The 27280-nt window shown below is 50.9% G+C and overlaps 1 protein-coding gene and 1 long non-coding RNA gene across 4 annotated transcripts in view; one reads left to right on the top strand and one right to left on the bottom strand.

The window, feature by feature from the left end:
* Positions 1-1819: 1819 nt before the first annotated feature.
* TMEM106C (transmembrane protein 106C) lies at positions 1820-7290 on the bottom strand. 3 transcript variants are annotated; one of them, XM_046680116.1, is made up of 8 exons: positions 7237-7290; positions 6498-6709; positions 5552-5615; positions 4913-5072; positions 4680-4820; positions 4184-4233; positions 3442-3495; positions 1820-2569 (listed from the first exon to the last, which is right to left on the bottom strand). In XM_046680116.1, exons 2-8 carry the CDS (start codon positions 6679-6681, stop codon positions 2473-2475), a joined length of 750 nt encoding a protein of 249 aa, XP_046536072.1. In that variant the 5' UTR covers positions 6682-6709; positions 7237-7290; the 3' UTR covers positions 1820-2472. The 3 variants fall into 3 exon arrangements, with proteins under 3 accessions (XP_046536072.1, XP_046536066.1, XP_046536080.1); XM_046680110.1 differs by having other exon boundaries at positions 7173-7275; XM_046680124.1 differs by having other exon boundaries at positions 7241-7261.
* A 74-nt stretch (positions 7291-7364) lies between these two features.
* The window catches only part of LOC124249229 (uncharacterized), a 29174-nt gene continuing 9258 nt past the window's right edge, over positions 7365-27280 (top strand). Inside the window, exons 1-2 of the long non-coding RNA XR_006891303.1 lie at positions 7365-7519; positions 24297-24516. This is a non-coding gene — a long non-coding RNA (uncharacterized LOC124249229). The remainder of the gene's footprint in view (positions 7520-24296; positions 24517-27280) is intronic.

Raw genomic sequence — 27280 nt, forward strand, 5'->3', positions numbered from 1 at the left:
CCCCTTGGATCCTGGGTAAACCATAGAACAACTTCTGAAATAGTTTCCCCTTCTGAACAAGCAAAGGAACACAGAATCTTAAGAGTGCTCTTTAGGTGATGAAGAATCTTACTTATAAAGGCAAAGAATAAGGATTATTTTGTCCAGAGAAAATACTTGGGACCCCTTAGATTCATGTAGAGCTTTGATAAACAGATTGATTCTTTTCATCGTTTGTCACACTTGGGCTAGAATCCCCAGAAGGACAGTTGACCCAGACATCTCGGGGATCCTGCTTTGGGGTTACTGGAGTAGGAGAATAGATGGTGGAGGTAAATTGTGGCCTCTATGGGGCCTGGTGAGCAAAGGCAGCTTGAGATGGAGTTTTAAACTTCTAGCTGTATCTCTGGACAAAACGCATCAGCAAATGCAATCCTTAGCATACAGCAGGTGCTCAATAAATAACGTTTTTGGAATGAGTAAATGAACAAATGGAGATTTCAACCAGGTGACATGGTGTAAGTAGTTTGAGAACAAGAAAGAGGTCACAGTAAGGCCAAGCCAGAAGCCACAGAGAAGAGAGCTCTCTGGCGAAGCCTCATCTCCAAGAAACACATTCTTCCCAAATCTCAGTTCACCAGAAAGACAATGGTGACATCAGTGACCCGTAAGTCAACCACTTCCCTTTTCTATTTTGGTGTTGCAGAGGGCAAATTCCATGCATGCGCTGAAGAATTGACAGATAGTATGATACAACTATGCAAAGCATCCCCAGGTGCTGTTTGGGATGCTAAAAATATAAAGAAGTATGAGAATTCACAGCAATATGAGATCAGACACTGCTGTATGTTTAAAAAATGTAAGCGCTGTCATCTGAATATCACAGCTGGATTTAAAGGTCATATTGAGAAGAAATGCTATTGAGGCACATGGCCACAAAAAATTATTCAAAACTGAAGTACCAATATGAGTAGCTTCTTCAAAATTATGAAAAACACGCTAGAGGCTCCAGTATTTAGAAAATGGGACAACTACAGAGAAAATGTAGCAATGTGAACATCTTCATGTGTGCAGGGCAATGTTCTCAGAACTGGTACATAGCGGCTTGCATACAAGTCGTGTTCCATCCTGAATACACAGAACAGTCGTTGCTATCACGTACCTACAGACCCTTAAAGGGTCGAGTGTAACGCTGAAACTCAGCTTTCAATCCCCAGCTTTTGGGTTACTTAATCGTGGTCAATATCAGCCAAGTAGTCATGAAATTTAGCCTTAGTTTGAAGATTCGGGGTGCAAAAAGCAACAAGCAAATATTGAAAATCAAGCTATGGGAATGGGGACAAAAACTAATACAGACCCCCTGTGTTGCTGTTCCCGAGGCCACCAGTGCTGGGGAAGGAGCTGGAGCCCACTCAGTCGAGTTCTGAAACCTGATCACTCAAGCTTTCCAACTAGATTCCCTGCCATCGTGGGGCTGTAGTCCACTTGGTGGAGGCCGAGACAGTGGAGACAGTTCAAGAAACTTTCAGCTTCAAACCAGGTCCTCTTCATCAGCACTACAGCCAGGGAAGCAGCTTCTCATTCCTCAGGCATCTCTGCCCTACCTCTCACAACCTCCAGGGGGCATTGATTGCTCTTTTCTGGAACAGCCATAGTGCAGCCTATCACCACTAGAGGTAGAGAAGGAAGGGACACTGCTTTGGCAGGAAGCTGCTTTCTGTGACAGGAGCTCACGTGACAGCACAATCAGGGCTCCTTCCCTTCCATCCTGTGCTGACCCACTCAAGCAGCAACTACTCTATGGTCCCCCAGGCATCCAGGCAATCAGAGGAGACGCAGATGAATCAAAAGCAGGGTTTATTTTTCTACCAAATCCCCAATCCATGTTCCAGCCAATGGATGAAGGGTAAATCAAAGCCCATAAAGGTTCTTGGTAAAAACAAGTGTAACTCTCTACAGGAAAAAGTTTGCTTTTTTTTTTCAAAGTTCCTAGGCATTTGGGAACACATGAAAAAACTTCATAGGCTGAACGGTCTGTGCTTGCTTCTACTATATATTCAAACGTTCCCTCCCCACTGCCTCTCCTGGGCAGATGAGGCCCCGAAGACAGTTCTGGAGCTGCACTAACTGTCCTGTCTCCATGTCACTCTGTGGTCTGATAACCTAGAACCACAGTATGATTTCAATTTATAACGGCCCAAGAACAGCTGAAAAGATCTGAATTACATTCTTCAAACCTTCTTGGAGTGCCTATTAATTTGCTGGGCATATGGCCAGGCACTGGGCAGTGATTCTGCTGGTTCTCAGAAACAGAAATGGTGCTAGAGAGAGGAGTTTTCCTCCCAAGTGGTAGGAGGATGTTTGCTGGGGATAAAAAGAACCAATTTCTCCTCTCCTTCTACCACCTGGGATAGGTATGGAACTCAGGTCCAGGGGGAACAGAGGCCGTGTTTCTCCTCACAGGTGCTGCCATGGAAGAACCAAGAGGACTTTCTAAACAGCTGTAGAATTTGCTCCACAATCCACATAGTGATGGGTCTCCAAGGAGCTCTGGGTCACATGGCCAATGTATGAAATCTTCACTGAAGTTCTACGCAAAAGAAACCAAGAAGAATTAATTCTGGTTTTTAGATGAAAAAAGTAAGAAAAATTACCCACATAATTTCTTGCAAGCTCAGGCAACAATATCCAAGGTCCCAGATGCATATCTTTATGGTTATGTAACCAGGGGGCCAGAGGATCTTTCCATATCCACAGAGCTGCTATGGCATGAGGTGACCTTCTGAATAACTGATTCTCAACAGGGGACTTCTAGCAACACCTGGAGACATTTTGAGTTGTTACAACTGAGGGGGAAGGAGGTGGTGAGTGTTACTGGCATCTAGTGGATAGAGGCCAGAGAGGCTGTTAAATATCCTACAATGCACAGCACAGCCCCAACAACTAAGAAGTGTCTGGCCTAAAACGTCCATAGTGGCGAGGCTGAGAGACCCTGCTGTAAACTCTCATATTTCAAATATCTGCAGCAGACCCTGATCACTTGCAAATTTAACAGTCATGGTTCTAGGAATAACCCAGAAGTTCTGTGACACGGTAATTTGTGTGGATAGAGTGCAAATCTGGCCAAATGCCCAGTACTTACGACTTGAGAAAGCTTTTCTGTTCTTTACTAGCCTCATTAGGATTCTTAAGGGGTCACAAAATTAGACCCCATTTCACGGAGAAAATTATATGCCTAGCTGTTCACTGTGAAACTGATGATTTGTGAAAGGGACTCGGACACTGCATCTAGAGGACACCAAGGGTCCTCTGTGTCTGTGCCTGGAAGGCATCCCCTCTTTGGCTAGGTGCCTCTGCCTTGTGGGTCACACAAGATCTTCAAGCAAAGGTGGCGAGCTCACACAGCCTGACGGTCCAGGCTCAAACACAAAGGCCATGGGGACAGGGAGAAGTGTGACATACCGCATGAAGATCACTATGTTGTGAATCAGGATATCCGGCAATGTGCAGAAGAAGCTACCAAACAGCAAATATGGAAAGGGTCAGTGTGATTTAAAAAACGAAGCATCAGCAGAAGAGTCCTGAGCTACACGGTCACATTGAAGAGCAGTCAGCCCTGTTTGGGGGCCTCCCCTCCCCCACATCTACCTTCTGATCTTAGTTCTGCCATGGCTCACTAGTTCCCTGTCCCCACACATGTCCTTTCACCCTCCCACATCATGATACTTTGGGTTTTTGTTTTTTCTTTTTTTTTGCTGAGGAAGATTCACCCTGAGCTAACATCTGCTGCTGATCTTCCTCTTTTTGTATGTGAGCTGCCACCACAGCATGGCCACTGACAGAGGAGTGGTATAGGTCTGCACCTGGGAACTGAACCCAGGCCACCAAAGCAGAATGCACTAAACTTAACCACAATGCCAACGGGGCTGGCCCAATACTTTTGTTTTTTCATACACATCATATAAATGCTGGAGTGTGGAAATGGAAATGTTTCCAGTGACCCGATGTTCTCTTTTAGAAATTCCAGCATTTCAGTTCCACATCAAACAACACATCCTCCAAATAAACCTGTAGACAGCCAAAGCCAGGGAACCTACAGGCCAAAGCCTGGGACTTAAGCCAGGACCAGCCCCAATCAATTGAGTATAATTCTGAGTCCCTTTCACCCAGTGGAGAGCACACATATAAAGAATATTGTCCTTACTACACATAGGAATACGGTCCTCCCATCTCAGCCTTCACGGTAAAATTCACCTGAAAATAAGACACCAGAGTCAGTCTGTGGCCAAGCGGGTTTGACACAGAACACTACTATCATTAGCAACCCAAAGACCTGGGAGCATTCTTCCATCACATATAAAATATTTCCCTAAGACTGTCCACCGTAGACTATGAGCTGCTAACAAATGCGTCCAGGCTCTCCCCTTTTGAGAGGCCAACGGACCTGAGACTATCATATTGCCTCTTCTTGATTTGCAGCAAATTGTTTCTCTTAGAAATTCTCTTGTTCCCTTAATACTTAAATGCTAGCTGATTTTTTTCCCTAATTTTTCATAATTACAGAGCCTGTCAGGTCTTCCTCATCAACTAGTTCCTACAAATAGAAATGAGGAGAGGAAAAGGAAAGTAACGAGGTTATGGCATCCCCACCACTCCTTCTCTGAGGCCTGTGGGGCAAGGATCCTAAAGGAACGGCATACCAGGTGCTCGCTCCGAGGTGGAATAAGGGAGACATTTGCTGTCACGTATGCCCCAACCACGGTGTTCATGTACTGAACCTGGGTGGACAGGCTGGTCACGGCCACAGAGTAGAAGTTGGAGTTCCTGATTTTCAGGGTGGCCTGGATCGGGGCAAAAGAGGAAACAAGTGTTAAGTGTCCTGGGTCTGAGACTTGCAGGTGCACAACCTGGGAAGGGAGGCCCAAAGTCTTACCGTGATGGCGAGGATCACCAGGGAGTCCTGCTTATTAAACGTGACTTTCACCACTTTGATGCCGTCGTCATCCACAAGGACTGAATGTGGAAAGAGGAAGAAAACCACCAACCCAGATGCCAGGAGACACAGCAGGACAGACAGGAGTACATATTGCTTACTGCAAAGGACACAGTACATGAACGACCCAGGCAGTCAGATATCAAGGTCCAATCCGTCAAGATTAAGTGCAAAACCAGGAAGGATGGGGGAGGGACAGGAAAGTACAAAGAGCCAGGAATCACAGCCCATGCGGAATGAGTGGAGTGGGCGAAGCCTCTTAAACCCATGTGAATGCCGTTTTCAATGTGGGATGAGAAGCTGAAGACAGGAGTTGTGTGGACAGAAACACTTCACCTCCCAGGCCACCCCTTTTCTCCAGTTCCTTCCAATTCAATTCCTTCACCTCAGAATGTTTCCAGCTTCAAGTCTTCTTCCCCAGATTGTGATGGGGGCAGAGACATCTTGCTTGAGCAAATAGTATTAAAGGAAATAGGGAATTTACAAGACTAGAGTTTTCAAAAAGTTAACGGGCATTTGTAAGTAGAAAGAGACTAGGGACAGGTGTAGGGATTAACAGGGGAGAGGCAGGTGACTTACGTTCTCTGAGGGCGCAACCTCTGATCACTGTGTGGGATCAAAGCCACCAATTCATTTACTTGCTCTAGAAAAGAACCAAACAATTATCTTGGTAAAATAAATCCCAAGTGTTCGCAGCACTTCCCTCCACATCGCACACCATCCTGCCACAATATGCCCGTCTGCAATTAGGCACTTCTAAGATACTAGCTTCACATTTTGGGTCTAATGAACAAGGAACAAGTAACTCAATAAAGAGTGTCAGAGATGATGTGCCAGAGTAGTGACAAGGACGCTGAGAAATCCTGGATCTTGTCTGGCTTTACTGCATGGCCTTGGGGAGGTCATTCCCTCCCTAGGCCACTATCTCCTCATCTGTAACACAGATTCAGACTACATGGTTTCTAAGGTTCTTACCAGCGCTAAAGCTCTGTGACTCTTCATCGAAACTGTTAAGACTTTCTGAGAGACAACTTAGTAACAGACGATCCTGCGCCTAATCCAGGCTCCACTCCTGAGCAGTTGGTTTTTCTCTTCCCACTTGATATATTTTTCAGACCTTAGGTTGTTAATGATTCACAATCTGCTTCCTTGAAAAGACGCTTCCAAGATGGTTCCCACCACCCCCAAAGCCGTGCCAGGCCTGACGAGTGAGAACAATAAACAAACGTGCCTGTCAACAAACCCCACAAAGAGAGCAAACCAAATGTTCCAAGCCGAGGAAACAAAGAACAAAAGAGTAGAAGTGAAGAAAAGAAAGGCTTTCAAATATAAGGAAATCAAGAGAAGTTGTGGAACCTGCCCACGTTTATCAAGTCAGCTGAGCCGGCTCCTGTTCAGGGCATGGTCTATGATTATGGTATTGCTGCCTAGAAGAAAACTCTGTCTAGAAAACAAGAGAAGCCCTGCGGTACCTTGGGATTCTCATTGGGGAATCATCCTTCCCCTGATCACCAAAGATTCTCACCTGTTGGAATGTAGCCGGTCCCTTGGCACGTGAGACAGGTGATGCTATCTCGACCAGTGAACTCCACATACGGAAACTGAGCGATGGCTTCTTCCTGCTCCCGTTCAGCCAGAAAATCCTCCCTGTCATCTTTCTTTCGCCTGCAGGAAGAGGGGCGAGCAGAGGCGGAATGCTGGGACCCCATGTCCGGGATGTGCCACTTGTGTCATGTCCTAGGATGCAAAGAGGAAGTGAGGGCCCGTTAGTGGCCACGCTGTGCCAAGAGAAAAAAAACTGCATCCTTCTACGAGAAAAGTGAGAACACAATCACGATCAAATTGCCGGCCTGCGTGTGATCCCAAACACCTGCACAATTTCTACCAGGACCCTCATTTTGTTCCAGTGCTCTCCACCCGCCTCCTACCCGCTACATACAGCTGGAGAAACAGGGCCCGCTTTCGCCAACCTGCCCAGCCTGGCAGCTTCCTGTCCACTACTTGCAAACTCTGTGCTTTCCTCGAGAAAACCTTCCTGGGCAAACCACCTGCACCAAACGGGTTAACAGGCCTTAGAGGTCCCCATCCCCCTCCACTCACAGCCCCGGGAGGCGGGCTCAAGTCACGCCCCCTGACAAAAAGCGACGCTCGGAGCCCACTAGAGTTGCCCAGGCGGGAGCGAACGCCGGACTCGCCGGACCTGCAAGGCGCGAACTCCCGGCAGCTTCTCGGCCCCCGCCACCTGTCCGCTTCGGCGGCTTTACCTGCCTCTTCGGTCCTCGGAGCTGCAGGCACTCGGTGCGCACGCGCCGAATGGCAAGCTGGCCGGGGTGGGGGGAGGGGGGACACGCCGGCGTGCGCTCGCGCGTGCGCTCTTCGCAGCCCAGCTGTCTGCGCCGGTAGAGGGCGGCAGAGAGCAGAGGAGACCGGGACCCCGCGCGGCTTGTGGGAGGGGGACTCGGGCGAGAGGGTGATGCTCCGTGGTTCCTCAGAAACGCTGGGAAAGGCTCCAATCAAGTGTCCGAAGCAGAATGTCTCTCCGCCAAGGTGGGGAGGTGGGGAGGTGGGGGGTGGGGTGTAGAGGGGTGGGGGAGGTGTGGCGGGGTTGGCGGGGGTAAGGAGCTGCCGGCGACCGAAGCCATTCTCAACAATTCTTTGAGCGCAGGGGCTGTGTAGACGCTCAGGGGACAAAGATGCAGAAGACAGAAGCTGCCCTCATCCTGCTTCAAGGCCTCCCCTTCCCCAACACTACACACACACACACACACACACACACACAATTAGAGATTAGAGAACTCTTTTAAAAGCGTGGGTTTCTTTGTACAGACTGCCAGGTTGAGCTTCGCCTGCAGCAGAAGGAAGTGCGGCAGACATTAAGCAGGTGAAGTTACTAAAGATGATGTTGGAGGCCGGCCGGTGGCATAGTGGTTAAGTCCGGCGCGCTCCGCTTCGGTGGCGGTGGTTCCAGGCGGGCGGCGGGCGGTGGCGGGGGCGGCGCGTATACCCACACCACTCATCAAGCCATGCTGTGGTGGCCTCGCACATACAAAATAGAGGAAGATTGGCACAGAGGTTAGCTCAGGCTAATCTCCCTCAAGCAGGAAAAAAAAAGAGGCTTGGCAACAGATGTTGGCTCCGACAAAGACAAACCAAAAAAGATGATGCCGGGGGGTGGAGGGGGGAGGAGAGAGAGATTCTTAACTGGGTGAGTGAGGGGCCTGCCTGGCAGGGCAGAGTGAGGTTGGCAATCTCAGAGGTCTCTCCCTCCTCATTCTCCTGTGGGAAAGGCTGGTGCCCCTGCAGCTGTCTAGCCACCTGCCCAACTGCTGGTCAACCCACTGAGCCTTTACAATAGAAAATGTTGAAGAGAAAAATATCGAATGACAGTTGTTGAAGATTGTAAGGAAGACTCTGTTCAAGGGGGCCATGTTAATAGTTGTAGGGACCAGGGCGATGGGGTCTTTGCAGTGAGAGAGAGAGATTGGGCTCAACTCTGAATACAGCATGAGCAAGTGGGAATTTATAGCCAAGGGTAAGGTTCAGTGGACGGAAAATTACTAAGAGGAAACATCAGGGGTGAGGGGAATTCTGGCTAAACCGACCTAACAGGATTCTTGCTGAAGACAGGCCAGGCTGATCAGATATCACCTGGGGGGTTGTGGAGGATGAGGGACCCAATCAGATATGGAGGGTGACGATCAGATATGGAGGGTCGGGGGTTCTTGCTAAAACTGGATTTTACAAAGAAGCATGCAGATGGGCCTAGGAGAAGATTCAGGCGCCTGACTAAAGTTTGGTCAAGCAAAGAATCTTCGTCAGAAGCAACAAGGAGCCGTTGCTCCTCTTTTCCACCTCCACCCCACACCTTCTCCTTCCTGAAATCTAGTCTTCATCTCGCTCCACGCAAACTCTATACCAGTTTATATTCCTTACTAAAACAAATCTGCTTTTCTTGGGGACAGCAATATGCTCAATTAAAGACACTTCCCAGCCTTTCTTACCATGTGACACAGTTCAAGCCGATGAGAGGTAAGCAGGGATTGTATGGGACTTCCAGGAAAGCTCTGTAAAAGAGACGGAGACTTAATTGGTGCTTTGACCTTCCTCTTCCTGTTTGGAATTTGGTCTTGATGTTGGAGATGGGACAGCCATCTCGTGCCCATGAGGCAAGAAGTGCATGCTAAGGAAGGCTGGGTGGAAGGATACAAAGGAGCCTGGGTCTCTGATGGCATTTGGAGCCACATGTAAGACCTGGATTACCTCGCTTCTGACTTCTCATTACATGAGAAAAATAACCACCCCCCAAAAATGTGGGGGTTTTAATTGCCTCTTTTTCACAGTGGGGTGCAATCCCAAAAGATACAGACACAGAGCTAGAGAAGGGGAAAGCCTGGATTTTAACACCAGGAGTCTGACTGCTTTTACCGCACGCTGTGTAGGCCACACTTAGGTTTCTGTCCTCTTCTAACGTCTGCCCTTAGGGCACACACCCTTAGAGAGAGGGGGGCCCCTTTCCTGTCCGAGGCCTGTCTTCCAAGTTCGACTGGCTTGTCTGAGGGGAAGTCACTGGGAAATCTGACGGGGAAGTCACCTGGGAAATCTGGGGGCTGAGCCCATCCTTCAGTCACAGGGGTGTCACCTCACTTTGTGGCCTCTGTTGGAACCCTGCCAAGGACGGAGGGCATTAAGCTAATGTCTACACTACAGGTGGACATTACAGAGGGTTGTCCAGGCTGTCCCAGAAGCGGGGAAGGTGAGGTGGCAGCAGCCTGATTCATTCCACCCTAACAGGAAGAGGAGGCCCGAGGAGACTGAGGGCTGTGGGTGCTTTGGAAAGGACAGGAAACCCGCTAAGGGCTTTGGCCTGTGGTGAGGAAAAGACAGGACTTTGCCTGGCGGGGACTGTAAAGGGGGCCTGGGGCTTAGCCAGCAGAACCCTTGAGGCCTTCTGACAGCCTGCTTCCCGAAGTGTGTCTGGGACAGTAGACTGTCCTCTCCAGTGTGGCTCTTGTTCCTCCTCGTCTCCCCAGCACCCGGCTCCTGGTCTGGTGCATAGTAGGCCCTTGATAAATGCCAGCAGAACGGCTCAGCCTGGAGGTGGGCCAGCACTGTGTGGGGGTGTAGTCCCAGCATCCGCCAGAGCCCTCCACCCGCATGAGCTCTCCATCCGGGAAGCAGTTTTAATTGGGCAGCACATTCCTGAGGAGACACCCATCACTTCTCGCCCGTGCCTGGCTTCCAGGTTTGTCTCAGCATCCTGGTTATGAGCCGTGGGGTTGCTGCAGCCATGAGCTCACTGGGGCTCTCCAGATAGGCTGGGGAAGAGTGGGGCCAACTGGGGACCCCTGCACTCCCAGCATCCTCAGTTTTTCTCCATAGGCATTGTGTACCGCTGGACCCTCAGACTGAGGGGAGTAGAGGCCCTGAAGGAAGGCCTGTGGTCCTGAAAGGCCCTGAGGGGTGGGGGATGGTCAGGGATGAGCTCTGCTCTGCACCCTGCCCCCTCACGCACAGGACAGGGCTGTGCAGGGGGATTTAGGACTGAGGTGACCTCCCTCTGCACTGACAGGGAGGCTGAGGGCTTAGATTGGAAGTGTTCTTCATGCTCTTCATTCTGCCTCCTTTCTTTATTCCACAGTTGGGAAAACTTGCTTGAGGTTAAATGACACCCGGTAAGTGAAAGAATCGGGATCAGAACCAAACCCGCCACTTCCTTGTTTGGTATACTTTCCAAAGTGATGGGGAGACTTGCGAGAGCTCGGGGACAGTCCAAGGCTGAGCCAGGTCCCAGCCCCATTGCTGCAGCCTCTGTGAGACACAGCTGGCGTGGAGGGGCACACGACCCTCTTTATTTAATAGATTCTATGTCTATTCTAATGTGAATCTGAGATCTCAGTGTGCAAAGCTCTGGCTCATGTGTTGTCCAGATAAACAGGAAACAGTCCCTCCCTCTGAAGTTCCAGGGCCAGTTCTCTAAAGGGGGCAGGCGCAGTCGGTCCCTTGCATTGAGAACCTCTCACAGCACTGGAGCCATTCGCCTCTCCCCATGGCCTCTCCCTGGTGCTTCCTTTCATGCGAAGCAGCTGTTATTTCCATTTCACACTGAGACCCAGGGAACCTGATTGCCCCGGCTCTAGTGGTCAGGTAAGAACGGCATCATGGGTTTTCTGCTCCCAAGTCCTGTCTCTTTGTACTTTACTGTGCTGTGAAGAGTGGTAGTGGGAAGAAAGTTTACAGACCTGTTGTAGGAAAAGGAGAGGCACAGGGGCTGCTTATATACGAAAGGGGTCTAGGCACGGGCTGCACCTGTGGGCTGTGCCTACAGCGTTGGTGGCAGGGAGCTTTGCTCAGAGAGGTCATCTATGATGGGGAGACACAGTGAGGGTGCAGAGGCTTGTGTATCCAAGGAACTGACAATCCACCACGACCTGGTAAAGGGGAACCCTGAAGCTACAGTCAACCAAGGTGGCCCACAAGGCCAGGCTTGCTTCAGCTCCTTCCCTTAGGGTTGTAGAGGCTGATGGTGGGGCTCACATTCACCTGGCTCAGGGATGCATCCTGGAACAGCCAACAAAGTGTTCTGAGTGCTGGCTGCAGTAGAAGATATGAATCTTCCTCCATAAACCCAGGTGGACAAAAAGATGTCCTATTTGAAAAAACATTGAGACCAACCTAGCTCCAACTCAGAGCCCCATGCTGACTGGTTGGCAGGAAATTTAATCCCCTCTGTTACTGAGCTGCCTTCCCTTTCCCAAGGTCCCACAAGAGTCCTAGACACTTGCTCCTAGAGCCCAGGAAGCAGGAGAAGGAAGGAGCTCTCACACTCAGCCGATCGTGTCACGCTCTCTCCTCCTCGTCCAGGGCCCACAGGCCTCTGATTTGGGTGATGTTGATGCTTCCTTAGGGCTCAGGAATCCTTGCCCAGGCTGGCAGTGTTGGTGTCCAGGGTCGGACATGCCCAGTGCCTGGTGCAGCCACTTCCCACGGAGATGCCAGGGCCAGGGTTTCAAAACCTCACGGACCCGCCAGCAGGCTCGACCACAGAGGTCCCTTCCCCGCCTGGTACAAGCCCCGTCTCCCCCTGCTCTCACCTGGTTTTCCTTTCTCTCCTCGTGGCACCTCAGGAATACCCAATATCATCTCTCCAATGAGCTGAACCATCCATGGAAGATAGTTCAAGGGGTGGCCTCAAAGCAATCTTTAAGAGATATTTCTACCCTATAGAAATCAAAGAAAGCAAACCAAAGGGCTAGTATCTCCTTGGAACAGGGGACAGAAATACAAGGAAAACCAAAACACAAACTAACACCTTAAAACAAACCCCTGAACCAGACTCTCTGGTGGAGGGACTTGCAGCCGAGGAGACTACTGCCTGGCCCCTGACTAGTGACAACAGTCCCCAGGATCCATGTGATGGCTGTGGGGGCCTTGGTCCTTAATAGTTGCCCAAAGTCCCTCCACAGCTGGCAACCTCAGATGAACACATGCTCTAAGTGGCACCCACAGGCTGCTATACACATGTAATGCAAACTGCGTGGCCTCCTCCCCTCCCAGGATTGCCAACCTTGAGCACCCCCGCCCAGAAGTTCTGGATGACGCTCTGAGTGGGATCTGTGTGAGGAGCTGGTGCCCTCGAGGCAGGTGAGGGAGGCAGGCTGCTGGGCTGGAGAATGTGGGAAGCCATGCCTGAGGGGTCAGCCAGGGGGGCCTGCTGGATTTTTGCTCTGCAGTGAGCATTTGATGAAACCAGGAAGAGTCAGCCAGCCTTCCTGGTGGTCCCAGCCCTGCCTTTCTCACCCCCTCTGTCAGCTTCTGGGACAAACCTGGTGGCTGAGCACATCCACATCTGATTGTTGTCAGGAACCGCCATTAAACTTCTGTGTCTGCTGCTGACCTGGGCCTCGTGCCTGGGGCCTCAGCCAGCAGAGCCTCTGCCCAAGCAGCTTCTGCTGAGACCCAGCCAGACAAATGAGGGGGGACAAGCATGGAACGAGTGAACACCCTGTGCAGAGCAGGCGGCGAGATGCACGGGACAATGATAGGAATGAGGAGCTGTGGGGCAGAGCCTGAGGACTGAAGGCAGAGATGAACTCCAGGGGGCTTTAGAAAAACAAAGTCCATACTCAACTCCATCCCCAAAGTCAACTGTCTGAACTAGCTCCTGGTGTCTTCTCCTCCCCACCCACAGTCAGCAGTTGAATTCAGGCCCTCTACATCTTTTGCCCAGGCAATTGCAATAGCCTTCTTAGTAGGCTTTCTGGCTCAAAAAAATTATAATTCACTGAGTATCTTTTATGTGTCTATTATGTGTGTTTGATGGATGAGGCGTCTGTGGCTCAGAGAAATGGAGTGGTTTGCCCTAGTAGCACCCAACTGGAATACAATTGCCACACCATCTCTGGCCGCTTGCCCTTTGGCCCTTCCTCCACACTCTACTGGTCTAGTGGTCTGTCTAGTGGTCCTTTCCTAAAATGCAGATGTGGTCATATCACACTGTTTCTTAAAACCTTCGGTGGCTCCTCACAGGCTGCAGGAAAAGACCCGAACCCTTTCCACAGCTTGCGAGGCCCTTTCCACTCTCCTGCTACCCTCTTCCCGCTAACCACACACTCCGGCCACAGAAGACTATTTGTAGCTCCCTAAACATGCCGGTACTTCATGTTCTCGCTCATTCTGTCCTCTCTGTGTAGGATATTCTTTTCTCCCTGCCCCACCCCACTCCACACCCCATTTCCTGCACCCAGAGAGATCCTACCCAACCATCAGACCAGCCCAGATGTTGCTCTGGAATCTTCCCTCAAACCCATCTCCTGCCACCCCTACACACACTGCTCAGTGTCGCTACAGCTGTTCCCGCATCTGTCTCCTCTGTTGGACTCTCCTCTGGCACCTGTGCTTTTCCACTATATTATAATTGTCTGTGAACCAGTCTGAATGCCCTGTTAGACTGTAAACTCCCTGAGGGCAGGGATGGCATTCCTGGTGCCTAGGGGAGAGCCTGGCAGACAGTCAGAGCTCCATAAATGTTTGTTGATTGAGTTGAGTGAATGAATGGGAAGCACCTCAGGACAGGGACAGTGTCACAGTCGTAGGACACAGTCTGTGTCCTCATCTCATGGCATGTGCCTGGCACCCAGTGGACGTGCAGTCAGGGTAAATGAATACAGGCGAGAGAGGATGGAGAGGAGGAGGGGAAGGGAAGGCTGGATTCAGAGGCAGTACAGGCACGGACACAGCTCTGTTCCTTCCGCCAGGGGGCGCGGGAGGCCCGGGATCTGGGACCTCCAGACTGGAAGTTCTCTTCTCCCTGAGGCTCAGCTTTAAAACCTGCGGAGGTTTGGGTTGTTCACCTCTGCAGAAAGGATCTGAGGGAAGGAGCCTATCCCAAGTTGGGTTAGCGCAGCAGCAAGCCCAGGACTGGCCTGGCCTGCCCGTGCCTGGTGGGATAGGAAGGAGCCAGCTGTCCATCCTGGGATCTGGATGCACCTGGGCAAGGCTCACCTTGGGACAGGTAGGTGCTTGCAGCTGGAACCTATGGCTGGAGTTGAGTTGGTCCAGAGCTGGGAAGGCCTCAGAGCCCTTCACACTGTGGGTCTTGGGGGAGGTAGTTTGCACAAATTCCTGGACATTAGCAACCCATTGGAACTCAAGCTTTGTCTCCCCACCACTCCATGCCAGTCGAGGCCAACCCAGTCCCCCAGGGAGTCAGGGCGGGAGACAGTAACGAGCAGGACATAGTCCCTGCCTTCTAGATGCTTCCTCTGGATTGAAGCCCCCATGTTCTTCCAGTGGCGGCTGGAGATAGGCTGCCTGCGTGGGAATCCTGGCTCAGCCCCTCACTTACTGTGTGACCTTGGGCATCATCCTTAACTCTTTCTGTGCCTCGGTTTCCTCATATGTAGCATTGTTGAAATGAGGTAATAAGTTATTCCATGAGAGCCTCTGAGAATCGTGCCTGTGAGGGCATAAGCATTCAATCTGTGGCAGTTGAGATCATGGTGATGCTTCTCTAGCAACAGGCCCTTAGAAGCTTGCAGTTGAAGGCACACAGGAGACCGGCCAGGGCTGCGTCCTGGCAGTCTTGCCACCATCTTTAGATCAGCCTCGAGCATCCACCCAGCTGGTCGTTCTTTGGCAAGTCGTTAGGCATGGAGAAGAGGACTGAGTACTCTGAGCTCACAGGGCTTTCAGACCTGAAAGAGAGCACCCCAAACTGATCCAGAGAGAGAACTGAGGCCCACAGATGCCAAGTGACCTGGAAAAGATCACAGAGACAAGTGGAGGGAGGGCAGGGAGAAGATGGGTCAGGTCCACATGGCTGTGTGGCCGCCTCCTGGGCCATCCATCCCAACCAGGGCAGCCTGGTGATTTCTGTCTAAATTAGATGCTACCAAACATTTGTATTACAAAGAGTTTTTAGAGTGCTGTGACTTTTGTCTTTCCCTCATCCTCATGAGCAGGTTTGCAAGGGACCAGTACAAACAGAGGGAGAGACTTGAGCAGGCAGGGAGGTGTCGGAGGCGGCTGAGAAAGCAGCCCGGGGTGCTAGATGGATGGACCGTGAATCTGAGTCACTGTCCACAATGGCTGAGCCTGGCCTGGCTGCTCATCCTTCCCCTCTGCTGGGCTACTGTGAGGACAGCCTCTCGAGTGATGGTGGTCACATGTTGGGAGCTGGGCCTCCTGGGTCCTGTTTTTGCCTCTGCTCCTGCCTCAGCTTTCTCTGCTATATGCCTTCTGGCCCTGGCCCTGAGCATAGGCACAAAATCCCCAAATTGCTTCCAGAAGCAGCACATATGTTACTTCCTCCGTGAAGCACTCCTAGATTCTGACCCTCTGTCAGAGACCATCTCTCCCTTCTTTGAATTCTCGTTAATTTGTTTATACTTCTCTCCTGGGGGATTGGCCCCCCTTGCATGATCCTACAGTGGCGGCATAGCACAGCGGCTGAGAACATGGATTCTGGCCTCCCTGGGCCCAGAGCCTGACTCCACCACTTACCAGCTGGATGATGGGGTAAGAATTTCTTAACTTCTATGTGCCTCACTTTCCCCCTCTATAAATGGGGAGAACAATAGTACCTTCTTTATAGAGTTGATAGGGCTTTACATGAGTTCCTGCATGTAAAGTGCTTAGGCAGGGACCTCGTACTGTCTAGGAAATCCTCTAAGTGTATGCTGTTGTCGTTGGCGTGTTTGTGTCTGTGCCTTACCTCCTCACTAGGCCTGCAGCTCCTTGAGGAGAGGGTCTGTCTCTTTAAATTAAGCCAATTTGTGTCCCCCCAGGGTCCCAGCACAGGGCCTGGCCACAGTGGGTCCTCACTGACTGTTTGTGGAGTGATGATGGGGTCCGGGTGCCCTCTCCCCTGGCCTGCTGTCTCCCGCGGGCCCCTGCAGAGCAATGCTGTCTCCGTGGCTGAGGCCCTTCCTCCCACAGCCCCGCCTGAGCTCCTTCAATTTTCCCTGGCAGCTCCCACGTTCTGGACTAACTTTAGGGTTGGTTTCCAGCTGTGGTTGGATTTTTCTGTTTGAAAAATATTTTAAGCAGCTGGTGGGGAAGGGGTGGAGAGGTGGGAAAAGAATAATAAATAAGCTTGTGAAAGGAAGATTGTCTAAATGGCTTGGAGCCACCACTGCCTGCAACTTGGTCTCTGGGTCGTGCCCAGGACTGGGGAGCTATCAGGTGGTTGGGGGTGGGGAGGGGGCACCCTGGTGGCTTCACAGGCTGAGGAGAAAGACTCTCCGCCCCTCACAAGCACCTCTTGGACATGCTTTCACTTTATGCCCCGCATGAATTCTGAAAATGCAAGAAATAGACGGGAAAGAGTGGTTCTGCAGCAGCCAGGATTGAGGTTAGACACTGAAAAAAACTGACTGTCAGAACTATCCCTGAAGCCCCCCTTTATTTCACCCAAGACTGATGTTTCTCCAGAACTCAGCTTCCTTCTTGGCTCCTATAATGAGACCTCACATAGCCTCCCACCCACCCCAGCTGCTCTTCATTCCCTGACAACATCCTCTGCTCCTGAACTTCCCTAAAGGGAGGGTCCCTCCTCCTGTGCCCCAGTTTTCATCAGCTTCCTCTAAGACCCTTTTGGCTCTGCTCTACCACTGAGGCCCTCAGGCTCTTTTCTGAAATCTTCACCTCCATCGCCTCCCTGGGTTGAGGTGGAGAGACCTCCTGAGCGGGCAGAGGCTCAGGCCCCCCCAGAGGCAGATGGAAGGTTCGTGCTACCCCTGTGCTGGCTGGGGAGGATGGTAGAGACAGAGACCCACAGAAAATCAGAGATGGGAAAGAAACTAAATCATAGAGTCGAACAGAAGCCAAGTCAGAAAGCGAGTCAGATGTGGGGATAGGGAGTTGACAGTCACCAGGCAGTGCCCCTGGCCAGGCCCGCATGGAAATTCCTGTGGACTCTGATGGCAGGATGGGCTCAGCCCTGAGGGCTGCCTGGTGCCATCGTGTGCTGGGGCCCAGGGGTCTCGGGCCTGGGCGGCAGGGAGGCCCTGCCCTCCTTACCCAGTTCTGCTGAGGACTCCCTCCACCTGAGTCAGAGGGGAAAGTGGGTGATGCGCTTGTGCAGACGGGGCTCTGGAGCCTCGGGGAGCTATTGGTGGCAGAGCATCTCACTTAGAAGTAGGCGGCTGAGCTTCCAGGGGCAAGGCAGGAGGCCAGTGGAGCCAGGAAGTGCTGGGCCTGAGGACCGAGGATGGGGCTGTGCTGTTGAGGAATAAGGAGTGATGGGTGAGGGTGGAAGGGAGCCTGTCTGGGGATCAGGGAGCTTTGTGGGGGCGAGGACTGCCCCCACCAGGAAGTCTGGGTGGGGAGCTGTGCCTACAGTCCTCAGCAGCCTGCAGTGGGGAGGAACCCTGGGGAAGGGCAGGCTCCGTTTTGACTGGATTGAGAGCTTTCTTCAAGGTCTCCCCAGTAGCGATCCACACCCCTTCCTCCCCTCTGCCCTCCTAGGTTTCCCCCAGCAAGGAGGACAACATGGGTCTAAATCTATCACTGACATCTCTGCTTATTAGCTGATCCTTGCCACCTGGCTAACTCCGACCACAGCAAAACTGAGAGTTCCGAGGGCTTCTCAGAGGGTATGAGAATGGGGGTTGTACTTCCTAATACTACTTTTGCTTATGCTGAATGTGAAACTTTCCAAAGCATTTTTTTCTTACTATGAAACATACCAGACATATATTAAATATAGATGTCCAGTTTAGTAAATAATTATAAATCACACATCTGTGTTTCCACAGCCCAGGTCAAGAAATAGACTACTGTCAGCACCCCAGAAGTCCCGTGTCCTTCCCTGATCACAGCCCCATCCTTCCGCCCTGGAGGGAACCAGTGTCCTGACTTTTGTGATCCTCATTTCCTTGTTTGTCTTCCAAAGCATTTAGTCTCTTAGATGTTATCATCTTTGAGTTTCACAATAACCTTCTTATTCCCATTTTACAGATGAAGAAACTGAGGCTCAGAAAGGTTAAATAACTAGTCCAAGGCCACCCAGCAAGTAAGTGGTAAAACCAGGATCATATTTGGATTGGCTGATGCCCAGGGCAGTTTCTTAGTCAAACCAGAATCCACAGGAAACCCTGAGACAACCTTGGTGTTGGAGCCCGACACCCCAGTGCCCCTGAGAAGGGGAGGCCACCTTCACAGCCTGCCCAGGTGCTCCCCTCCCAGATGTGTTGACTCACGTGACTCCGCAGGGTCCTGCTGTATGAGTACCTGGCAGGATGTGATAGAGCCCATTGGAAGTTGGGAGAGCAAGAGGAGCTGGGGGCTGATCTGGGACGGGACCGATGCCTAGAGAGAGCTTTGGGCCCTGCCTGACACATGCCCAGGGAACCCGGGACTGAGAGGATGTGCCTGAACCAGGTGTGTGCCCAAGTTTTTGCCAGAATTACCAGGTGCGCCCTCCTTGGTGGGCCAGGTGTGCTTGGTGTGAGCATGCAAGTGTGTTGTGCACCTGGCATGTCCGTGTGCATGCCCAGCTCTAGCTACACACTTGGATTGCTCTGAACCATTTTCCCCATCCTCATCTTTTTTCTGTTAATTATAAAATTATATGTGCTTCTTATAAAAAGTTCAAATGTAAAGTCTCTCCTCTTCTCTAATTCTAATCCAAATGATCCTAGACTTAATTTCTTTGAACAATTTGGCATTTATCCTTCTTTCTAAGCACATTCAAATATATAGTTATTTAGAAAGCCACATCCAAATGCAGTAGTTTTAGGTTTAATTATTTTTAACAAAATAGTATCAGAATCTACAGATTGTTTTTCAACTTTTTTTTTCACTTCGATTCCTTGGTCGTCTTCCCTGTCACTGTGTATGGATTTACTTCACTGTTTTTAACAGCTGAAGAATATTCCAGTAAATGGATGTTCCATCGTTCATTTACCTGGGTGGACCCCTCTGTGTCCTGGCTCCCCTGTTCTCCCAGAAGCTGAGAGAGTAGGTGTAAGAGGAAGGGGAGGACAAGGAGACTGGCCCTGCCCTGGGAGGCAGCCCATCCCAGCTGCCCTTTGACCTCCTGCAAGTGGATTCCCTTACAACCCCCCCACCCCAAGTCCTCATCTCCCTCCCCGTCTCCTGTCTCCGGTCCCCTTCCTTCTCCCTCCTGGCCCTTGACCTCTGCGCAGTGCTGCAGGTCTGCACAGTGCTGCGCAGTACTGGGCGAGTTCCTGGCCTCTGAGAGGGTCTGATCTCCGAGGACTGGGAGGAATTTGGCTTGGGGGACCCAGAGTTCAGGAGGTTCTGCACAGCCAGCCTGCAGGACAGGGAGCGTGCCTCTTATCAACGCTGCCCCTGGAGAGGGCACCATGCTGAAGGTGAGACTGGCACTGCCCCCTGCCCAGATGGCAGCTTCCTGCTTCCCAGAGGGCATGGGTGATGGGAACTGTGCCAGATAGGCATGGTGCCCCCACCCTACACAAGAGTCATGGAAAATCCAGAGCCTTGATCTTTGCTCTTGATCACTCCTCCCCAGTTTTTACAACTGGAAACTTGCGGCCTCTTTGTTCAGGTCAGCTTGAGAGGGAGGTATTGGGGAGGGGAGGTGGTTGAGTCAGCAGCGGGGGATACAGAACTTGGTGCTTCTGAGGACCAGCCACGACCCTTCTGTCACTCACATTCCAGTTTACCTGTAAACAGATGGCACTTCTGGGCACTTCTGTGCTGGGAGCAGAGGGGGCAGGGATGGGCACAGCTTCTGTGTCCTTGCTGGGGGAGTGGTCTCCTCTCATCCAGCATCGGACCCCCAGCTGTACAGAGCCATGATCCCCTCTGCTCCAAACACCGCTAATTCCTCCGACGTCCTGGTGGCACGTGGTTCCCGGCCCTCCTCATTCCTCAGGGCAGGTCCAGTGTGTCTGTTTGCCGTGAGATCCTATTAGAAGTTTATGGTAAGGAAACCACTTTACGAGGTTGCTTTCTTCCTCCTGCGCCTTGCTCGGCTCCTGCTGCCCTCTCCCCCCCCCTTCTCCCTCATAGCCAGAGTTCATGGAAACTTCTCAGGTCACTGATTCTCACCTTCCTTTCCTCCTCAGGAGAGAGGGCCCAACCCCCTTCTCTGGGGCCTGCCAGCTTCTTTCCCCCAAGCCCTGCTCTTCTTGGGGGGATGGCATGCCCTCGGGGCTGGGGGGCTGAACCTAGAGCAGAGCGGTGCCCTCGGCCTTACCCTATCTTCCAGCATTGTCTGCTGGATGAGCACATGTGTCTCTTGCTTCCTGTGATCTTAGAGGGGACCCTGGGGAGGGGGAGGTGAAGCAGAGAGTTGTGGCAGCCTTCACCCTGAGGTGAGGGGGGACAGGGGTGCTGAAGCAGAAAGGGAGGTGGCCCAGATCCTCACTCGGCAGCTTCTGCCCTCAAAACCGACCCATCACTCAATCAGTTCACTGATGCTGTTAGATCAGCACCCCCTCTGAGGAACCTGTAATCCAGCGGTGTGTATAGGTGTGGTGGGGGGACATGTGGCACAAGCTTGTGGACCTCCGAAGAGGGAGATCTGAGAGAGGCTGGAGCAGTCAAGGAGGGCACGAAAGTGAGCTAAGACTTCCAGCTGGTGTGGTCACCGAGGGGTGGTAAGTGGGGTTGAGGGAGGTGGTGCTGCTTATCTGGAACCCTCTGCTTAGGCCTTCCCTGCCTGGCTGGGGCTTGGTGGGGCTCTGCTCTGTCTGTCTGGGTGGTACGCTCACCTGGAGTCCAGAGCAGGCAGTGCAGGGCAGGGGCAACCGAGCTCACAGGCCTGGGCTCTGAGTGCATGGCCTTAACTTGATGCTCTGTCTACGGGGAACCTAGGCTCCAGGCCTGGCAGGAGCAAGACTGAGAAGAGCACTACTCGCCCCTGCAGGCCAGGGAGGGGCACTGGGGGCTGAGGGACCGCAGGCCGGGCCTCTCCACCCCCCACATCCGATCCGCCTGGCTGCCCAAGCGGGACAGATTATTTTTGCTCCTTCAGACTCTGCCGGTGCCTTTGCCCCCTTTACAGGAGTTACTCAGTTACCAGTGTTGGTTTTCTATTTCCAGAACAAGGCAGGGCCTCCCCTCCCAGCTTCCTCCACCCTGGGCCTCGACATTTCCCCTCCATCCAGCCTGGGGAGGAGCCCTGTGCCTGTGTCCAGGCCCAAGGGCAGGGACTCCCTCCTCTCTGATGGGGAAGGCAGCGGAGTGAGGGAGGGTTCACCCCCCCTCTCCTTTGTACCCCGCTCTCCTGCTTCCTCCCAGACCATTCCCATCGGCCAACGTGCTCTCTCTCTCTCTCTCTCCCAAGACCCTGGCCCCTCCAGCCACAGTCCCACTGCTCAACTCCTTTTGCAGCCACTCTCCTCACAAGAATGGTGGACACTTGCTGCCTCTGCTCCCTCTCCAGCCTAGCTTCTGCCCCACCACCCACTCCGCCGCCCCTGTTCATTCTAGATTCGCCTCCCTCCCTCCCTCTGTCAGCAGCATTAGCTCAGCCGCCCCCCGCCCCCCCCCCCCCCCCCCCCCCTGCCTCTCTGCCCTCCCGGCCCCCCCCCCCCCCCCCCCCCCCCCACCGCCCTCGCCTCTCTGCCTGTCTGCACTCAGGGCTCTCCTGGTTTCCTTCCCGCCCACTGGTGGCTCCTCCTCGGCTTCTTCTCAGGTTCCTCTTCAGAGTGACCTGCTGCGAGTGCCCTTGGTCCTCTCTCCACGTCTCTGTGGCTGTAGATACCACCCGTGGTGGCAGCCTGCGTTTCTGAGTCTAGCCCAATCCTCCTCTTTGGGTGCCGACCTCCAAAAGCTGTACCCCCCTGACATTTCTGCCTGGGGTCTCCTGGACGTTTTCAACTCAGCCTGTCCAGACAGGACCCTTGATTTGCCCCTGTTTCCCCTAGGTTTCTATCACCTCTACCTTCCTATAGTTACTAAGGACTGATCCCTGAGTCCTCCTCTTCTTTCACAGCCAATTTATCCTCAAGTCTAGCAAATTCTACCTCCAAAGTCTACTTCTAATTCCACCATTTCTTTCAATTGCCACCATCACCCTTTTTTTCTAAACTACCGTCATCTCTTACCTGGATTCTGCAGTGGCCTTGTAACAGGTGGTCTGCCTGCTTCCAACTTGAGGATCCTTCATTGCAACCTCCACGAAGCATTAAGAATTGTCAGGTTAAATGTCATTCAGCCTTTTAGTGTGCGCGTGCATGTGTGCGCGTTCATGCGTGTGTGCATGTATGTGTGGCTGCATGCGTGTATTCAGAACGTTCCTATAGTCTATTAGGCCCTGAGGGATTCTGGACCTTTCCAATTTCCCCAGCTTCATCCTATGCCCTCCCCACCCGCCAGGCACTCCTTCTTCTTTCAGTCAAATTTCTTTTCCTCCCTCACAGCCTAGAATTCCTCCCCTGATCCATAGCCAGCCCCCTTCTCATTCTTCAGGTTGGCTGGGGTGTCATCTCCCGAGAGAGATTTTCCTCACTGTCCTGTCCAAACCAGCCCTCTTCTTTTCAACAGTCCATTTAGTTTATTTTCATAATAGCACTTGTTACATTTGTAATCATTTCATTTATTTGTTCACTTACTTTTATTTTATTTTATTTTTTTTGGTGAGGAAGATTGTCCCTGAGCTAACATCTGTTGCCAATCTTCCTCTTTTTGCTGGAGAAAAGTTGTCCCTGAGCTAACATCCATGCCAATCTTCTTCTATTTTGTATGTGGGATGCCCACCAGTGTGGCTTTATGAGCTGTGTGTAGATCCGTGCCCAGGATCCAAACCTGTGAACCCCAGGCTGCTGAAGCAGAAGGAGTGAACTTAACCATTGCACCACTGGGCCGGCCCCCTCACTTACTTTTACTTTTGTCAATGACTAGAATGTAAGCCCCATAAGGGCAGGGACTATGACAGTTTCACCATTGTACCCACGTTGTACCCCAATGTTTAGCGGAGGGCTTAGTGCTCAGTAGACATGCAATACAAGTTTGTTGAATGAGTGAATGAATACATGAATGAGTGGTCTCAGCTGTTCAACTCAGTTAGGTCCTGGTGGGGCTGGAAGAGAGGTATGGAAGAAGGGAAGGCTATGGCTGGTAGAAAGATACTCCCTAGGTGGCATGGCCAGATTTAGTAAGTAGGATGCCCAGTGAAATTTGAATTTCAGATAAACAATCAATCCTTTTCTCTCTCCCTTTTTCTTTTTTTTTTTTTGCTGAGGAAGATTCACCCTGAGCTAACATTTGTTGCCAATCTGCCTCCTTTTTTGCTTGAGGAAGATTGTCCCTCAGTTAATATCTGTACCAGGCTTCCTCTATTTTGTATGTGGAACACTGCCACAGCATGGCTAGTGAGTGGAATAGATCTGCACCCTGGATCTGAACCCACAAACCTGGGCCACTGAAACAGAACATGCAGAACTTTAACCACTCGGCCATGGGGCCAGGCCCAACAAATCATTTTTGTATAAGTATGTCCAAAATTAAAATTTAATTGGGCATGCTGTATTTTATCTGGTAACAAAGTGAGTGAGGAGAGTAGGGTGGGAGGGGGCTCAGAGCCTGATGGTATAATGGGGCCGAGGGACAGTATGCAGGGAGACTGGAGTTGGCTGGAGCTGTCCTGAGACCTAATCAGGTAGGAACAGAGCACATCAACAGCACACCGGTGTGCAGGCCCTCAAGACGAGGGGAAGAGACAGCTCTGCGAGACACCGACTGAGACCTGGGCGGGCGTAGGGGAGCTGGTCCTGGGCTGGTGGTGGGGATTCAGGTCCTTGCCCTTCTAGGGTCACGGGCAGAACCTGGCAGACCCTCCCTTTTCCATGACCTTCTGACTTGTTCTCAAATTTAGTTCGTTTCAACACAGGTTTGCTGGATACCCTAGGGCATGCTGGGCACCGCGCCAGGTATTGAGGGCACAAAGATGGGTAAGACTTCCCCCTGCCCTCCGCTGTTCGGTGCCTGAGCTCAGGACAGCATGATCCGGCTCCGGGAGGAAAGCCATCACCAGCACCCACTGTTCCCAGACACAAGGCTGGGCGCCCTCCGTGCTTTATCTCATTTAACCCTCCTAACACCCCCGCAAGGTAAGGTGTTGCTGCTGCCATTTCCTAAACAAGGAAATAAATGTTCAGGTGATTCTGTGACTTAGCAAAGGAAGGGAGCGATGCGGCTGGATACAAACTTGGTTTTCTATCCCTTGGAGAAGAACTCATCCGTCGTGGAGGGTCTCGGCTGTCAGAGCCAGGGCAGAGTTTGGTGGGGCTGGAGGAGGCGAGTGGAGGGAGGACGCGCCCGGACGGACCACTGCTGTCCTGCAACAAGGGGCAGAGCACAAACTTCCTAATGGCCTCTTTACACGCAGGCCCAGCAGAGCTGCTGGACACTTGATAGGGCAGCACACATCCCCTGGTGTCCTGGTCTCACTGGCCTCTCCTAGTGACATTAAACATGTTGTCCAGTGACCTCAGTACCCTTGAGGCTTCTAAGCCTGTGGAGGAGAGGCAATATAGGGGAAGGCGCTGGTGAAATGCTAACCCCACCGGACCCCTTCCCACCCCAAGGGCCCGCATCCCTTCTGCCTCTGGGGCTACAGCTGAGCTCACATTCCTTTGCTTGGAAATCCCATGTCTCATGGACTGTCGGATCAGGTGGGGCTCTGAGAGGGCTCCCTTGCCCTTCTCCCTCCAGGAAGGCCAGGCCCTTCCCCACTTTGACAGGTAGGCTATGGTTCGCAGAGATCCCTGTGAAGGAGAGGCCGCACAGCCCATCTTGCTCGTCCTTCCCAGGGTCTTCTGTGCCTAAGGAGTCGAAACTTCTAACCAGCTTTGTCCCTCCCACTGGTATTTGTGGCAACTTACAAAGCCCAGATCTCTGAGAATCTCGATGACCTTGGAAATTGCCGTTCAACGAATTCTTTTTCTTTAAAATTATTTTATTGAGGTCATATCAGTTTATAGCATTATGTAATTTCAGGTTTACATTATTATACATCAGTTTCTCTATAGACTACATTGTTCTCACCACCAATAGTCTAGTTTTTATCTGTTACCATATATGTGTGCCCCTTTACCCCTTTCTCCCACCCTCTACCCTCTTCTCCTCTGGTAACTGCTAGTCTGTTCTCTTTGTCCATGTGTTTATCTTCCACATATGAGTAAAATTGTACAGTGTTTGTCTTTCTCTGTGTGGCTCACTTCGCTTAACATAATACCTTCAAGGTCCATCCATGTTGTTGCAAATGGAACCATTTTGTCTTTTTATGGCTGAGTAGCAGTCCATTGTTTTATATACCCATCTTCTTTATCCAATCATCAGTTGATGGGCACTTGGGTTGCTTCCATGTCTTGGCTATTGTGAATAATGCTGCAGTAAACATAAGGGAGCACGGGTCTCTTTGTATCATTGATTTCAAGTTCTTTGGATAAATACCCAGTAGTGGTATAGCTAGATCATATGATATTTCTACTTTTTATTATTATTTTTTAAAGATTGGCACCCGAGCTAACATCTATTCCCAATCTTCTTTTTCTTTTTCTTCTCCTTCTTCTCCCCAAAGCCCGGCAGTACATAGTTGCATATTCTAGTTGTAGGTCCTTCTGGCTCTGCTATGTGGGACGCTGCCTCAGCATGGCCTGATGAGCAGAGCTAGGTCCTCTCCCAGGATCCAAACCGGTGAAACCCTGGGCCACTGAAGCGGAGTGTGTGAACTTAACCGCTGGGTCACAGGGCCAGCCCCTCTATTTTTAATTTTTTGAGAAATCTCCATACTGTTTTCTATAGTGGCTGCACTAGTTTGCATTCCCACCAGCAGTGTATGAGGGTTCCCTTTGTTCCACATCCTCACCAATATTTGTTATGTTTTGTCTTGTTAATTATAGCTATTCTGACAAGTGTAACATGATAGCTCATTGTAGTTTTAACTTGCATTTCCCTAATAATTAGTGACGTTAAACATCTTTTCATGTGGATGTTGAATATCTGTATATCTTATTTGGAAAAATGTCTGTCCATATCCTCTGCCCATTTTTTTGATTGGGTTGTTTGGTTTGTTGTTGTTCAGTCGTATGAGTTCTTCATATATTTTGGAAATTAACCCCTTGTCAGATATATGATTTGCAATTATTTTCTCCCAGTTGGTGGGCTGTCTTTTCGTGTTGTTCATGGTTTCCTTTGCCTTGCAGAAGCTTTTTAGTCTGATGTGTCTCATTGTTTATTTTTTCTCTTGTTTCCCTTGCCCAAGTAGACATGGTATTTGAAAAGATGCTGCTAAGATGCTAAGACCAATGTCAAAGAGTGTACTGTCTATATTTTCTTCTAGGAATTTTATGGTTTCAGGTCTTACATTCATTTAAGCCATTTTGAGTTAATTGTTGTGCATGATATAAGATAATGGTCTACTTTCATTCTTTTGCATATGGCTGTCCAGTTTTCCCAATACCATTTATTGAAGACACTTTCCTTTCTCCATTGTACGTTCTTGGCTCCTTTGTTGAAGATTAACTGTCCACAGATGTGTGGTTTTATTTGTGGGCTCTCATTTCTGTTCCATTGATCCATGTGTCTGTTTTTGTGCCGGGATCATGCTGTTTTGATGACTATAGCTTTGTAGTATATTTTGAAGTCATGGATTGTGATGCCTCCATCTTTGTTCTTTTTTCTCAGGATTGCTTTTGCTTTTTGGGGTCTTTTGTTGTTCCATATAAATTTTAGGATTCTTTGTTCTGTTTCCATGAAGAATGTCATTGGGATTCTGATTGGGGTTGCATTGAATCTGTAGATTGCTTTAGGCCATATGGACATTTTAACTATGTTTATTCTTCCAATCCATGAGCATGGAAAATCTTTCCA

Source organism: Equus quagga, chromosome 1 (assembly GCF_021613505.1).
Source record: "Equus quagga isolate Etosha38 chromosome 1, UCLA_HA_Equagga_1.0, whole genome shotgun sequence".
Taxonomy (NCBI): domain Eukaryota; kingdom Metazoa; phylum Chordata; class Mammalia; order Perissodactyla; family Equidae; genus Equus; species Equus quagga.

Bases quoted from the DNA above. Each gene is read 5' to 3' on its own strand.
- TMEM106C (XM_046680116.1), bottom strand. From the start codon at position 6,681: ATGGGGTCCCAGCATTCCGCCTCTGCTCGCCCCTCTTCCTGCAGGCGA. The intron at 5,073-5,551 runs GTAAGTCACCTG...TGTCCTTTGCAG, and splicing joins AGGTTGCGCCCTCAGAGAAC to TAAGCAATATGTACTCCTGT. The intron at 4,234-4,679 runs GTATGCCGTTCC...TCTTATTTTCAG, and splicing joins CACCTCGGAGCGAGCACCTG to GTGAATTTTACCGTGAAGGC.